At 41.7% G+C, this 15037-nt stretch overlaps 1 protein-coding gene across 1 annotated transcript; it reads right to left on the reverse strand.

Moving 5' to 3' along the window:
• Positions 1-21: 21 nt before the first annotated feature.
• Positions 22-14746, reverse strand: acad9 (acyl-CoA dehydrogenase family, member 9). Its single transcript, XM_034083596.1, has 12 exons — positions 14579-14746; positions 13582-13655; positions 13424-13499; positions 13271-13341; positions 12910-13029; positions 12041-12169; positions 10963-11042; positions 8563-8689; positions 8396-8473; positions 6578-6706; positions 2422-2494; positions 22-266 (listed from the first exon to the last, which is right to left on the reverse strand). The coding sequence occupies exons 1-12, from the start codon at positions 14727-14729 to the stop codon at positions 166-168; spliced, it is 1209 nt and encodes a 402-aa protein (XP_033939487.1). The 5' UTR covers positions 14730-14746; the 3' UTR covers positions 22-165.
• Between the last annotated feature and the right edge of the window lie 291 nt (positions 14747-15037).

Raw genomic sequence — 15037 nt, forward strand, 5'->3', positions numbered from 1 at the left:
TAAAATACAGTAACTGCAATATAAATTGCTTCATTTATTAATTAACTGCACCAAAAAAACTCATCCAAAGTCATAAGAATAGTATAGACAAATTGCTGTCGCAGAGAATTGAACTGGTCCATATGGTCCAATCAGAATGCAGGATTCCCAGTCACATGGTCAGGCTCAGAATGTTCTCTCCAGAGGGTGTGAGCACACGTAGCCTCTGTTGTCCAACACCTCCTTGGCGATCTTCTTGATGTTGGCATCGTTGTTTTCAGGAGAGTCTGGAAATAATTAATACGACAATTATAAGATTACTTGAATTTGTTAAAATGTCTCTATTGTGCTTTTGTTTCCCTTTGCTATAGTCTGTTATATAGGTTTTAGTGCATGTAAATGGTCTGCAAAGGCTACAATCCCCCTTTGTTTACTTCTGTAACACAATGCCATCAGAGTGTAACAAGTTCAGCGTGATAGGCTAAGGGGCGGGACATCTCTAAGCAGTTGACCAATCACAACAGAGCCGGCCAGCTAACCAATAAGAGCAGACTGGGCTCTGGTTTCAGACAGAGGGTGAAAAGAGGTGCTGCAGCACAGGCAGTATGAGAGAAATAAAAAGCTTTTTGTACATTAAAGCATGGAGACACTACATACTGATATACACCTGAACATCAGCAGGAGAGGACTCTTTAAAGTAGAGACACTACATACTGATATACACCTGAACATCAGCAGGAGAGGACTCTTTAAAGTAGAGACACTACATACTGATATACACCTGAACATCAGCAGGAGAGGACTCTTTAAAGTAGAGACACTACATACTGATATCCACCTGAACATCAGCAGGAGAGGACTCTTTAAAGTAGAGACACTACATACTGATATACACCTGAACATCAGCAGGAGAGGACTCTTTAAAGTAGAGACACTACATACTGATGTACACCTGAACATCAGCAGGAGAGGACTCTTTAAAGTAGAGACACTACAGACTGATATACACCTGAACATCAGCAGGAGAGGACTCTTTAAAGTAGAGACACTACATACTGATATACACCTGAACATCAGCAGGAGAGGACTCTTTAAAGTAGAGACACTACATACTGATATACACCTGAACATCAGCAGGAGAGGACTCTTTAAAGTAGAGACACTACATACTGATATACACCTGAACATCAGCAGGAGAGGACTCTTTAAAGTAGAGACACTACATACTGATATACACCTGAACATCAGCAGGAGAGGACTCTTTAAAGTGGAGACACTACACACTGATATACACCTGAACATCAGCAGGAGAGGACTCTTTAAAGTAGAGACACTACATACTGATATACACCTGAACATCAGCAGGAGAGGACTCTTTAAAGTAGAGACACTACATACTGATATACACCTGAACATCAGCAGGAGAGGACTCTTTAAAGTAGAGACACTACATACTGATATACACCTGAACATCAGCAGGAGAGGACTCTTTAAAGTAGAGACACTACATACTGATATACACCTGAACATCAGCAGGAGAGGACTCTTTAAAGTAGAGACACTACATACTGATATACACCTGAGCATCAGCAGGAGAGGACTCTTTAAAGTAGAGACACTACATACTGATATACACCTGAACATCAGCAGGAGAGGACTCTTTAAAGTAGAGACACTACATACTGATATACACCTGAACATCAGCAGGAGAGGACTCTTTAAAGTAGAGACACTACATACTGATATACACCTGAGCATCAGCAGGAGAGGACTCTTTAAAGTAGAGACACTACATACTGATATACACCTGAACATCAGCAGGAGAGGACTCTTTAAAGTAGAGACACTACATACTGATATACACCTGAACATCAGCAGGAGAGGACTCTTTAAAGTAGAGACACTACATACTGATATACACCTGAACATCAGCAGGAGAGGACTCTTTAAAGTAGAGACACTACACACTGATATACACCTGAACATCAGCAGGAGAGGACTCTTTAAAGTAGAGACACTACATACTGATATACACCTGAACATCAGCAGGAGAGGACTCTTTAAAGTAGAGACACTACATACTGATATACACCTGAACATCAGCAGGAGAGGACTCTTTAAAGTAGAGACACTACACACTGATATACACCTGAACATCAGCAGGAGAGGACTCTTTAAAGTAGAGACACTACATACTGATATGTGAGCATTGTATGTCCTCTGTAAAGTCCTCCTCTCTCATGTCACCTGATAACTCTGGATTACATGCAGGTCATTAAAGACCATGCACAGTGTGAGAATGAAAAGCAGCGAGGGGTTTTGGGTGTTGGTATGTGGGGTTTGTGGGAAATTCCGCAACACATGCAAGTCTTTTGTACCGAGATGCAGTAAAGAAAAAAAGCCAAGGCTCTGTTCTCAATTACCATCTCGCGTTGTACTTACGCTTTTCCAGTTGGGTCATCCAGTAATTGTTCTTGAAGAAAGCCTCAGTGCAGAAAGTGTTTGCGAGCAGCACCTAGAGAATACAACTTGTTTATCAAACTGGAAAATACACAATTATGCAATAGACAGTTATGGAATGTGAAGAGAGACAGATACAAACAACTGTTGTTTCAATTTCTATCTGCAACACATCAAGTGGAAACATCACGCACACATTTCATCAATAACCCAACGGTTTTACTTTACAAACATATGTCAATTTAGGCTTCCTCCGGTTCTACAAATAATGCAAACAAGTCTAAAGAGGTTACCGGGTAGAAATCAAACAGAGTGGACGACACTGGATGAAAAGCGTATTGATAGAAGACATATTCCCTTTATTAAAATAAATTCAATTACTTTGCGAACCTCAGGCGAAACATTTCAGTCCTGAAGTCACGACTGACTATCTTCTGACAGGATCTCTCAGTCTCCGGGTTTTACATAAAATGCAAAAAGTGGACGGCTGCATGTCGCATTCTGTCAGAGGAGAGGAGGCTACACATGTCTGCACAGCCCTCAACTTTGCATAATACGGTGTAGTTTTTTAGCTGTTAAAGGGAAATGGAAACACTTTTCAAAACTGCTTTCCATGCGACAATATTCCCATGAGGAAATGTATTTATCTCGTCCATTTCCAATGTAACCGATCGAGATACGCACATTTATTTTTTGGAATACGCGCCTAATGACCTTGGGCGCTTCCATAGCTCCGGGACCTTCCCAGTGACGTCACTGTGTGGGTACGGCTTCCTGAGCCGAAGCTCAATACAGCTGCAAACAACATGGCGTGCAATGCACCAGTGGTTTCCAACAAAAGAAAACGGTCGTCGTCAGGAGCGTATTGTATTGCCCCAGGCTGGGGATCTATGTGCCTGTGGGTTAGGAAGTCCGCCCATGGGGTTCTATATTCTATATTCCTCCATCGCTGCCATATCTGCCACGTTGTGTTGACTTCCGGTATGGATACCCGGAGCGAGGACCCACGCGGTGACGTCACCATGTGGGACTCCCCTAATGGCGCGGCCTGGTCCCGGAATTCCCCCCCCGGCCGGCGGATAATTCATTTTCTTTTGGCGAGTAATATCATGTACAATAAATATTACGATCAATATCCATTGTAAAATGAATCAACTACCGGAATATTATAGCTGTAATGGTGTTTCCTTTCCCCTTTAAGGTTATTTGTTTAGTTACATTTAAATTCTATTTTTTGGACAACGCCACGAGTTGCAAGAATAGGTAAGTCGTATAGAAGTCTATGAGAGTTTAACCCCATTTTTCACGTGAGTAATCAGCGCAGTATACATTTTCCTTACAAGTTTGTGGCCTCAATCGGTCATTTCAAGTCTTACCATTAGTGTCAGAAAAAGCTAAAATTGTAATGTATGCAGACGACTCAACAATATGATGCGCCCTGGTCGTATCAGACTATCTAAAGGGTTACCAGGAGCATGAGACTGTCCTCCACAGAGGGGGGGTGGCGGTGCCGTGAAGAAGGCCGAACATGGATGCTTATTATGCAGCATCGACTACAAGCGAGTTGACAAATGTTATGAATAAAGATCTACTACTGATATCTGAGTGGGTCATAAATAATAAGTTGGTACTTAATGCGGGAGAAACTAAATCGTTATTAATATGATCAAATCATCAGTTAAAAGGTGAACCAAAATTGCAACTATGGGGAGACTGGGCAACGCCCTCTAGCAATTTGGCAACACCCCCAGCCACTGGCATCCGCTGGGCTTTTGACTGGGACACACCCATTTGAGTCAGATCTGGAGTGCTACATCTGTACATTTAAACCATATTGAAATTGAACAGGTCACAACATGCTAGGTATAACCCTGGATCATAAATTATCTTGGTCTAAACAAATTGATAGTGTTGTATGCAAAATGGGAAGGGGTGTGTCACTTGTAGAAAGAATTGTAAAATATTTGCCTATGGATGTGAGTAGACAAGTTTTGGATGCTTTGGTTCTGTCGCAGCTTGATTATCGTTTGGTTATACGGTCGAGTGCGGCGGAAAAAGATTTAAACAAACTACAAGTATCACGAAATAAGGCAGCACGATGTGCACTCAGAGCTCCTGCAGAACAGAGTCACTGAGATGGTTAACTGTCAGACAGAGGTCAACTTATATTTTATTAAATGTTGTCAGAAATATTACAGTGACTCACTCACCAGATATATTATCACAAAGGTTTATAGCGCAGTATGCACAACATAACTATCAAACACGACGTACGATAGAAGGAAGGTTTGTAAACGTGGGACAGAGAGCAGTCCAGAGCGTGATCAGCTGGAGCTCTGCACCGGTTCACATCCTTCGGGAACATTTCAAAAGGTTGCTAACAAATATTTAAGTATTACAAAGTAAATCTGAACTGTGCCTGTGGCCATGTATGCATATATTATTATGTACGCTTATTTGTATTTACTTTTGTTTGGCCTCAGGATGGCGATAATTGATAGTTTCACTTCATTTCACTGTAAATGGCATGAAACTGAGCTGTTAATTTGTTGTATGTTTATGTATGTGTTGAGTGTGTGAGGACCCCAGGAAGAAGAGCCAATGCTCATGCTAGTGCTAATGGGGACCCTAATAAAGTCTTCCTAAATACAGCATGATGTTCTTTTCGTAAGATATCTGTAAAGCATTCGGTTTTGTCTTGTGATTTTAACATCTTCACTTTAACAAGTTAATCGTTGGATGCCTAAAGAAACTCTCAAACCAGTGTGACGTCCGGTTGAATACATCCACGTCCAATATAACGTATATTCAGAGTACTGAAGCTGTTCATGTCACAGTGTGAGCCTAAATACTGACCAATGGTTTAAGGCAGTCTTTCCCAAAGTTAGGTTAGCGACCCGTTTTTATATTACCGCCAGATTGGTTTCGTGAAATGCATGAATTTGCCAGTTGTAATAAGAGAAGAGCGTTTCTGCTGCTGGGTTCAGCTCAGACAACAAGTGGAGCTGGTGGTGAGAGACGTCACATTACACACGTTGAATTATTGCTTTGATGTACTTTATTTAGTCTTCTCTCCACCACACTCCCCTCTCCGGCTTCTTAGACAGTTCATAAGTTCATCGTGAGCTGCTGAGGAGAAACATTACACTGTGATGGACTTTTATAACGTTTTAAAACATGGTTTGCTGTGTTCTTGGTCAGTAGTTTTTAAATGTAGATGGTAAAGCTATTCCTCGTGTGCTTTTGGGTCCTGGAAGACTCTTTTGGGAAGAGTAGGAACCCCTGGTGTATTGGAAGAGAAGCAGCTGTTTACTGTCAGTTATTATTAGTGTAGCGGCCAAAATCATATAGAAATCCAACTGATAATTAACATAAAATAACACCGCAGTTAGCGAATCGTACGCAATGATCCAAGTCCAGACAAGAATCTCCGTTTGTACTTTTGATTCCATCCAATATCATTTACAGGTTTCCTATATTTCTTTCCTTAAGCCAGTGTTTCTCAAACTTTTTCATACCAAGGACCACTTAACCAATAAAAAAACACTCGCGGACCACCTAACTCCACAAATATCCAAAAACACATCGTTTTTTACAAATCGCCTGAAAATTGTACAAACAAGTGGCAACATGTGTGATAAAGGTGCTTATCTGGGCTATATCATGCAATCGAAAGTGAAATTTAAGCTCGTTCCATTGCGGAGATATTCCCGCGAGAGTGCGAAAAACTTAAATGAATGTATTTATTTCAAATGTGAAATTTTACCAATATACTCACGGACCACTAGGGGGCGCTCACGGGCCACAAGTGGTCCGCGGACCACACTTTGAGAAGCACTGCCTTAAGCCTTTCCTATGGCCTTTGCCCAAACATGCCTTCTCAAATAAAAGCATAGAAACCACTTTTACTCACTTCAATAACTAAGAATACATTTACTATGAACAATAACAGCAAGGAAATAAGTGTTTTAGTGTTAAATAATATAAAGCGACATATAGCTCCAACAATTAGTGTTATTTTAGATATCACCAATCAGTCGATGGAGATGTAAAAACTGCTCTCACTATGACCTTAACCTCTTCCTCAACTCGTGTACATCCTGTGTGTGTGTGTGTGTGTGTGTGTGTGTGTACACACCTCGTGGTCGTGGTTCCTGAGCCCGATGCTGATGGAGCGGCTGGTTCTGGACAGGACGGCTGTCATGGCGTAGAGGTGGATCAGAACGTCTGCCACTCTCTTCAGGACCAGCTGCTCGTTCACTAGGGTCTGAAAAAAACAAGGACACTTAAAAAAAACAACCTAAAAAGGACACATGCTGTTGCTTCTACTTCTGTGTTACTGCTGCCTTCAAAAAGGTCCATCTTTCTCAGTCATTTTCTTTATCAATGTCTTAAAGAGGACATATTATGCTAATTTCCAGGTTCATATTTGAACTTTAATGCTTTTAGTTTATATGTTCAAAAAGCTCTTTATTTTTCTCCCACTGCCTGTGCTGCAGCACCTCTTTTCCCCCTCCGTCTCAAACCAGAGCCCAGTCTGCTCTGATTGGTTAGCTGGCCGGCTCTGTTGTGATTGGTCAACCGCTTAGAGATGTCCCGCCCCTTAGCCTATCACGCTGAACTTGTTACACTCTGATGGCATTGTGTTACAGAAACATACGATGTGTTGGAGCTCTGGCCATAGGAGTGCAAGCGTTATAGAACTAGTTGATAACGTTTCGTAAATCAATGGGACTGAAGCAGAACACGTACAATGTGTTGGAGGACTAGCCAATGGGAGCATGGGTGATACATAGTGATGTCACTATGTTATGGAAGTAAACAAAGGATTTCAGGCAAGAAGGGGTATTTAGGAGAGAAACTACCTCTGGAGGGAACACAGGGAACCTGTACAACAGGAAAGGGGGGGAAGCAGAATAGGGCCTTCTCTTAATAATGTCATTAATATGTGACACACACTCATGAGCCGCGTTCACACTGCGGTACTTTTCCCACAAAGGTTCATGCGAACTTAGTTCATGATCGCGTTCACACCAAAAAGAGCCGGTACTAAAAGTAGTTCATGCGAACCTTTTTACCCGCTCGAAAGTCCCTGCTAGAGAGCAGGGACATTCGAGCGGCTCTTTTTTGAGAAAAGAGCTATATTCCTGATTGGCTGGGCGGATTGCAAACCACGCCCCGTAAAACTCCCAAAAAGTTTTGTGAAGCCGCCATTTTATTATCCTTGCATTAGCATTATTAGCATTAGCATTATTAGCATTAGCATTAGCCCAGCGCAGAAACGCAGAGAGACTAACTTATGGCAACACAAAATAAAACATGTGAGCGGTGGAGATGAGGAGGTGTCGGCGTTCTGGTGATTTACTCGGAAGGCTTCAGTAGAAGCTGCTGGGACTCCCAGCAGCTTCTACTGAAGCCTTCCCCAACTCCGGGGACTTCCGGCCGGGGACTTTGGGCGGCAGTATACGCCGTGAAGTGGGTTGCGGCCTGCCAGTAAACCCAAAGCAGAAGAAGAAGAAGTGACGTCAGCGGCTTCATTTGCCTAATCCTCCCCAGGGACTTATTCTGGTGTGAACGCGATCTGTACTTAGTTCATGAGAACTAAAGAGTTCGCATGAACTAAGTTCGCATGAACCTTTGTGGGAAAAGTACCCCAGTGTGAAGCTATTGTTGATGTTCAAGTTTGATTTTAGGCAATTTGATACTCAAGGTCTTATTCTTTATGACATGAGGACAGCAGTGTAAGGAAAGCCTCTGAGGACTCTTCTCCTGTATTGAGACAGGAAGCAGGGACTTGGAAAGCTTTATAGATGTGTGGGGAGGAAGTGATTACGACAGCACAGGGACGGGAGAGAGCAGCTGTGTGAACAACTCAGAGGCTCAACAGTTATCTACGCTCAGAAAACATCACGCATCCAGCCACTAAAGGGGGATTCTGCCCTCAAGTCAATGTTACCTTTCCATATCTGTACAGCAGACTCTCCACAGTGGATCCAAACAGGCTGACGTTCTGCTCCATCATCTTAGCGCTCTCCTGTGAACAGAACACTCCTGAGTCTCAACAAATACACTTCAGGTTTGCAAACAAAGTGTATCTTTGAAGAGTTCAGGGAGAGGACTTACTGCCAGGCTGGGATGAACCACTCCATCTTTCCCCGTCAGCCCCAGATCCACCGAGCCCCCCATCGCAGCCTTCAGCTTCCTGCCCACCATACTGAAAACCACGCCGATGTTCCCCTTCTTCATCTCCCTGAGAGGATAAAGACCAGAGGTGGGAAGTAACTAAGTACATTTACTCAAGTACTGCACTTTACTTCAGTGTTTCCAGTTTATGCTACTGTGTACTTCTACTCCACTACAGTTCAGAGGTAAATGGTGTACTTTTCCTCCACTACATGTATTTAATACCTTTAGTTACTTTACAGATCTGGATGAAGGATGTGAAATCTAATCAAGTGTTAAATCAGACTTAGTTCACCTGGAGTAAAATCCACAGCTACCCTGCATCTACAAAGTACTTCAGACTATCTGGCACCTGCACCAGCGACCCACCCTGCAGTTCTACAAGACGTTCAGACGAGCTGCACCTCCAGCAGCTACCCTGCAGTCTACAAAGTACTTCAGACTAGCTGCACATCCAAGTCATTCAGACTAGCTGCACCTTCACCAGCTACCCTGCAGTCTACAAAGTACTTCAGACTAGCTGCACCTCCACCAGCTACCCTGCAGTCTACAAAGTACTTCAGACTAGCTGCACCTTCACCAGCTTTGAGAACACTTTCATGATCAATCATTATAAAACATATCATATATATTATTCTGAAATGGACCAATCTGCACAACGACTACTTTTACTGTCTTTCACTATATTTAGATGAGAATACTTTCTACTTTCACTTGAGGAACATTTTGAATGCAGGACTTTTACTGTAACAGAGTATTCCTACACTCTGGTACTTCTACTTTTACTCGAGTACAATATCTAGGTACTTCTACTTTTACTCAAGTACCAGATCTGAGTACTTCTACTTTTACTCAAGTACAAGATCTGAGTACTTCTACTTTTACTCAAGTACCAGATCTGAGTACTTCTACTTTTACTCAAGTACAAGACCTGAGTACTTCTACTTTTACTCAAGTACAATATCTGAGTACTTCTACTTTTACTCAAGTACCAGATCTGAGTACTTCTACTTTTACTCAAGTACAAGATCTGAGTACTTCTACTTTTACTCAAGTCCCAGATCTGAGTACTTCTACTTTTACTCAAGTCCCAGATCTGAGTACTTCTACTTTTACTCAAGTACAAGATCTGAGTACTTCTACTTTTACTCAAGAACAAGACCTGAGTACTTCTACTTTTACTCAAGTACAAGACCTGAGTACTTCTACTTTTACTCAAGTACAAGATCTGAGTACTTCTACTTTTACTCAAGAACAAGACCTGAGTACTTCTACTTTTACTCAAGAACAAGACCTGAGTACTTCTACTTTTACTCAGGTACAAGATCTGAGTACTTCTACTTTTACTCAAGAACAAGACCTGAGTACTTCTACTTTTACTCAGGTACAAGATCTGAGTACTTCTACTTTTACTCAAGAACAAGACCTGAGTACTTCTACTTTTACTCAGGTACAAGATCTGAGTACTTCTACTTTTACTCAAGAACAAGACCTGAGTACTTCTACTTTTACTCAGGTACAAGATCTGAGTACTTCTACTTTTACTCAAGAACAAGACCTGAGTACTTCTACTTTTACTCAGGTACAAGATCTGAGTACTTCTACTTTTACTCAAGTACAAGATCTGAGTACTTCTACTTTTACTCAAGTACAAGATCTGAGTACTTCTACTTTTACTCAAGTACAAGATCTGAGTACTTCTACTTTTACTCAAGTACCAGATCTGAGTACTTCTACTTTTACTCAAGTACCAGATCTGGTACTTCTCCCTCCTCCGATAAAGAGGACAAATCAGGCTCTTTGTCGGCTGCTTTTAACAACGCACACTGTGTGACTGGTTTTTCTAAAATGCTAACAAAGATCAAGTTGTCCTCCAAAGCCAAATGTAACCCTCTGTACTATGACCACCTCACAGGGCTCTGAGATTAAACCTGTGCCTTAATACAAATATCTAGCCCTTATTTAGCCAATAGCTCAATCGGTAGAACCTGAATCCCGGACCGTTTGCCGCACGTCTCCCGCTTCAACTCTTTCTCTGACACAAAGCCACTGGTTGCCCGAAGAAGTCATTACAAAGAAAACAACATCTACTTCTTAGCAGAGAAAGCGCTGGTTGTTTCCTCAGCAGTTGGAGGAGACTACATGTGCCGCTAATGTGGCTTTCATCTGTTGAATACTCACTGTGATAACTCGTAAGTGAAGTGGCTAAACTAAAAAAATAAATGTTTAATGTTGTTTAAAAGAATATGTATCTCACAAACTAAAATCACAATCCATATGTCGTCATAAGTCTCAATGAACATATATCCCAGTTCTTCTGTTAAACGGCCATTTTCTTACTTTATTTTCCCCGTGAGGATTTTGCCAGCGTACTGCATCCCAGTGAGAGCGATGTACATCCTCAGGATTTCATTGGTGCCCTGAAAACAAGCAACACCACTTAAAAAGTACACACTACCAATGTCACATCTGTTATCCTGTATATGCAAGGGGCAATACACTGTGAACACTCAAAGGTGGTGTTGTGGGGTGATACGCAGCACACTACATGTGGCAGCTTTTTGCTATGCTCATATTTTCCTACATTTAAAAAATGGAAGATATTTTTTGACTGATCATGATAGATCCTCATCTTAAAGGTGGGGTAGGTCATTTCGGAGAAAGCAGCTCGAGAATTTGAAAATACACAGCCGGAAAAAATCTGCCACTTCCTCTCAGAGCCCCTCCTCCAACACACAGGAACGCGCACATGACCAATGAGGACACGAGGTAAGTCTGTGCCCCGATGGAAGGCTGACAGGCAGGTAGGCCATCCAGCTACTTTAGCCGGCTCAGATGATTGGTCGTGCTTTTTACAGCGCCACGGCTTCCAGATGATATTTTTTTATGCTTGCTATCGGGATGTTAAAGGTGGGGTAGGTATGTTTGAGAAACCGGCTCGAGATACACTTTTTGTTATATTCCATGGAATGCTCTTAACGTCCCGATAGCAATGAATATCTGAAGTGCTTTGACAACAAATCCATAAACATATATCATCTCAGCCTTCCATCTGGACTCGTAGGTCAACTGCGCCCCCTGGTGGATGTTCGAAATACAGAAAACAGTCTCGTCCTATTTCTTGAATAAGATAAGACCTTATTTATCCCGAAGGAACTTGTTGTACCAGAGTTACAATACAATAAACACAGCAGCATAATAATAATAACTGTACACTAACAGTGCAGTAAAAAGAGCAATTCAATATCTACAGGAAACACAGACGGTCACATAAGTAATGTAAATATTAACAGTATTTAGCAAAAACACGTAGTGGCAGATACGTAATTGTATTTCAGTATTTATAAAACCACTGTACTTGTATACTGTCATTGTGAGGTAATGGTTCTGACTGTGAAGACTGAAACTCTGTGAGCACCTCAAAGATGGGAAGGATGCGGCAGTCTCTGAGGTAGCGCTCGTACGGATAATTCTTGGTGTATCCGAGACCCCCGAGGACTTGAAGAGCTTCACTGGTGCAGATCCAGCCTCCCTCTGAGCTGAACACCTGAGCAGAGATAAGAGAGTCAGGACTCGTTTCGTTTTGGGCGCAAAGCCAGCCCACATTTGTAGTAATATCGTCATGACTACAGCGATCAACCACGTTGTTCCCCCGTTTTTAGAGATGGAGGAAAAGAGAGAGGGTTGGATTTTCGGACACTTTGCGAGTTCCCGCCACACCAGGGAGGGACACATATGTATAAAAGACATCAACACGTGCATTTCGCATGATAGGGGACCTTTAAGTATCTGAATACTTCCTCCAGCACCCAGGTGGAGAACTCACGGCCACATATAAAGTGTTTGGATATGGTTTGAATATGGAAATGTTGATCGTAACATCTTAAATAATTGCTGTCAGCAGTGCAAACTCTTTTAATTACATTTGCAGAGATAAAAAAAAGGTATGAAACGATGAGTCCGGGGACACATATTTATGTATAAAAGAGTTAAGTGTTAATTATTTAAATCATAGAAAAAAAAATTCAAAGGCAAATATAGTTTTGTACATTTACATTCAAACATATTATCAACATAAATAATTGTAAAAAGACAACAGCAACAAAACAACAGTTCTTACGATTGAATATAATACCAAACAAAGGACATATTTTGGCCGCAATTAATTCTTTTGCTTGAGTCGAGAAAGATGGCCACCCTAAGTACCCGCAGGTCACCACAGAATACAATGCATCAAATATAATCGTGACCTTTAACACTGACGAAGTGAAGCTGGAGCTCTCTCACCTTCACCATGGCCGCCTCCAGAGAACAGTCTGGAAGCCCGGGTCGGTCCATCATCCCAGCTGTGAGATACGCCATGCTCTCCATCACAAAGGCGTTCATAGCCATCAGGGCAAACTTCTCCTGCGGGGCGGAAAACACAGAATATGCACTTCCATCCCATCCAATGTATCGTCAAGCTACACTACCGTTATGAGTTCACTGTGATCAGGTTTAAGGGACGAGTACGTTCACACGTGCATATGGAATTTGTGTTTAAGCGTCTTATTATTGCCATTATTATCATGTCAGTCCACTTGTTTTATTTCGCGTTCCATCTGAAACCAATCGTGAGAGTGCTAGAGACTGGACGAGTGCACGGTACCTGAATCATCCCAAACTCAGACAGGTTTTTGTTGAACTGCTTCCTGGTGGCAGCGTACTCGGAGGTCAGTTCTGCGGAGAGGAAAACGGAGGGGAGGATTAATGACAACTCGCACATTAAATTAAAGTCTGTCGGGTATCTCTGGGTGTTTACCGATCAGCTTTTTAATCATTCCTGCTGAGGAGCTCCCCATGCTGAACCTCCCAGAGTTCAGGATGTTCATGGCAACCTGTGCAACACACAGCAAAGCGTGACTGTGTGAAAACAACACACACACACAGTCATACACAACTCTGGTAAATTAAGCCCACCTTGAAGCCACCTCCCACTTCTCCGATTACATTCTCCACCGGCACAGGGACGCTGTCATAGGACACTTCACAAGCTGGGAAATGGTTTAAAAAGACGTTACAAACAGGCGTACAGATGACATTTAGGACTAATTGTTCAAATTCTAACTTTGTTACAAAAATCTCGATTCGTTGAAAAAAATCAAAAATGTCTCTAAAATCTCATTTTTTTTAATTTCCTGACTTTTAACATATTTTCTAACTTCTTTTCAAAATTCTGACTTTTTTTTTTTTACTTTTGATAAAAATCTGAGTTTTATCAAAAATGTTGAATCTTTTTTCTAAATTACTATTTTTTGAAATTGTAACTTTTTTCAATTTCTAACATTTTTTGTTTACAAAAATCTCAATTTGTTGAAAAAAATCACTGTTTATAAAAATTCTGATTTATTTTTCAGAAATCTAAATTTTGGCAAAAAAATCTCACCTTTTTCAATTTTAACATATTTTCAAAATGTTTTATACTTTTTTTATAAAAATATGACTTATCAAAATGTTGAATCTTTTTTCCAAATTGTGATTTATTTTATAAAAAAATAAATACTTTCAAAATTCTTACTTTTTCTAAAAATCTTAGTGGATCAGCTGTTCCGTTTGGGCCCGTCCACATAGCTGTGCGTTGAAGCTTGCCAGCTGAAACTCGACCAACAACCAATCACATGAATCTCCCGCCCCTGACACACAAGCAGCGGTTTGATTGGCTGGAGCTTGTACTGGCATATGATTCGATTGGCTGACGCTTCTGCCGAGGCTTCAAAAGTTGAACATTGCTTAACTTTTGCCGCGAGCCAGGCCAGCGCCAGCGTGAAGCGTCAACGCACGCCGCCGTGTGGACGGGCCGTTAAAGGATCAGCTGTTCTCTCTTCTCTGTGAGCTTGTCTTACACAATACGTCTTATTGATATCTCCCGTCTATCTATTTGCATGTATTTGATAGCGATGTAATCCAGATGTCTTACTGTTGGAGCCCCTGATTCCCAGTTTGTCCTCAGGTTTCCCACTGGTCACCCCCCCGAAGGCCCTCTCCATGATGAAGGCAGTAATCTTATCTTTCTTCACGCCGTCTACTTCCACTTCGGTCCTGGCAAACACCGTCATAACGTCGGCCATGTCTCCGTTTGAAATCCAAATCTGAAAAAAAAGAAAAAACATGTTAAAGATAAAACTAATAATGCCAACCAACCAACAATGATTTGGAATTCTTACTGTTGCAGCAAAAAACTAGAAAATGTCTCAAAGCGGACATCCCCTCACTTGAGAACTGGCACGACAACATTCCCGAGATATATGTCATGGAAAGAATCACTTTCTCAACGAGGCCTCAGGAAAACACATCCGAGGAAACGTGGAGAAAGAGAGGATTTACAAATCCCACAGACGACCATCTCTTGTTTGACTGTTCTTCCATACACCGCCTG

This window comes from Pseudochaenichthys georgianus, chromosome 5 (genome assembly GCF_902827115.2).
Source record: "Pseudochaenichthys georgianus chromosome 5, fPseGeo1.2, whole genome shotgun sequence".
Taxonomy (NCBI): Eukaryota; Metazoa; Chordata; class Actinopteri; order Perciformes; family Channichthyidae; genus Pseudochaenichthys; species Pseudochaenichthys georgianus.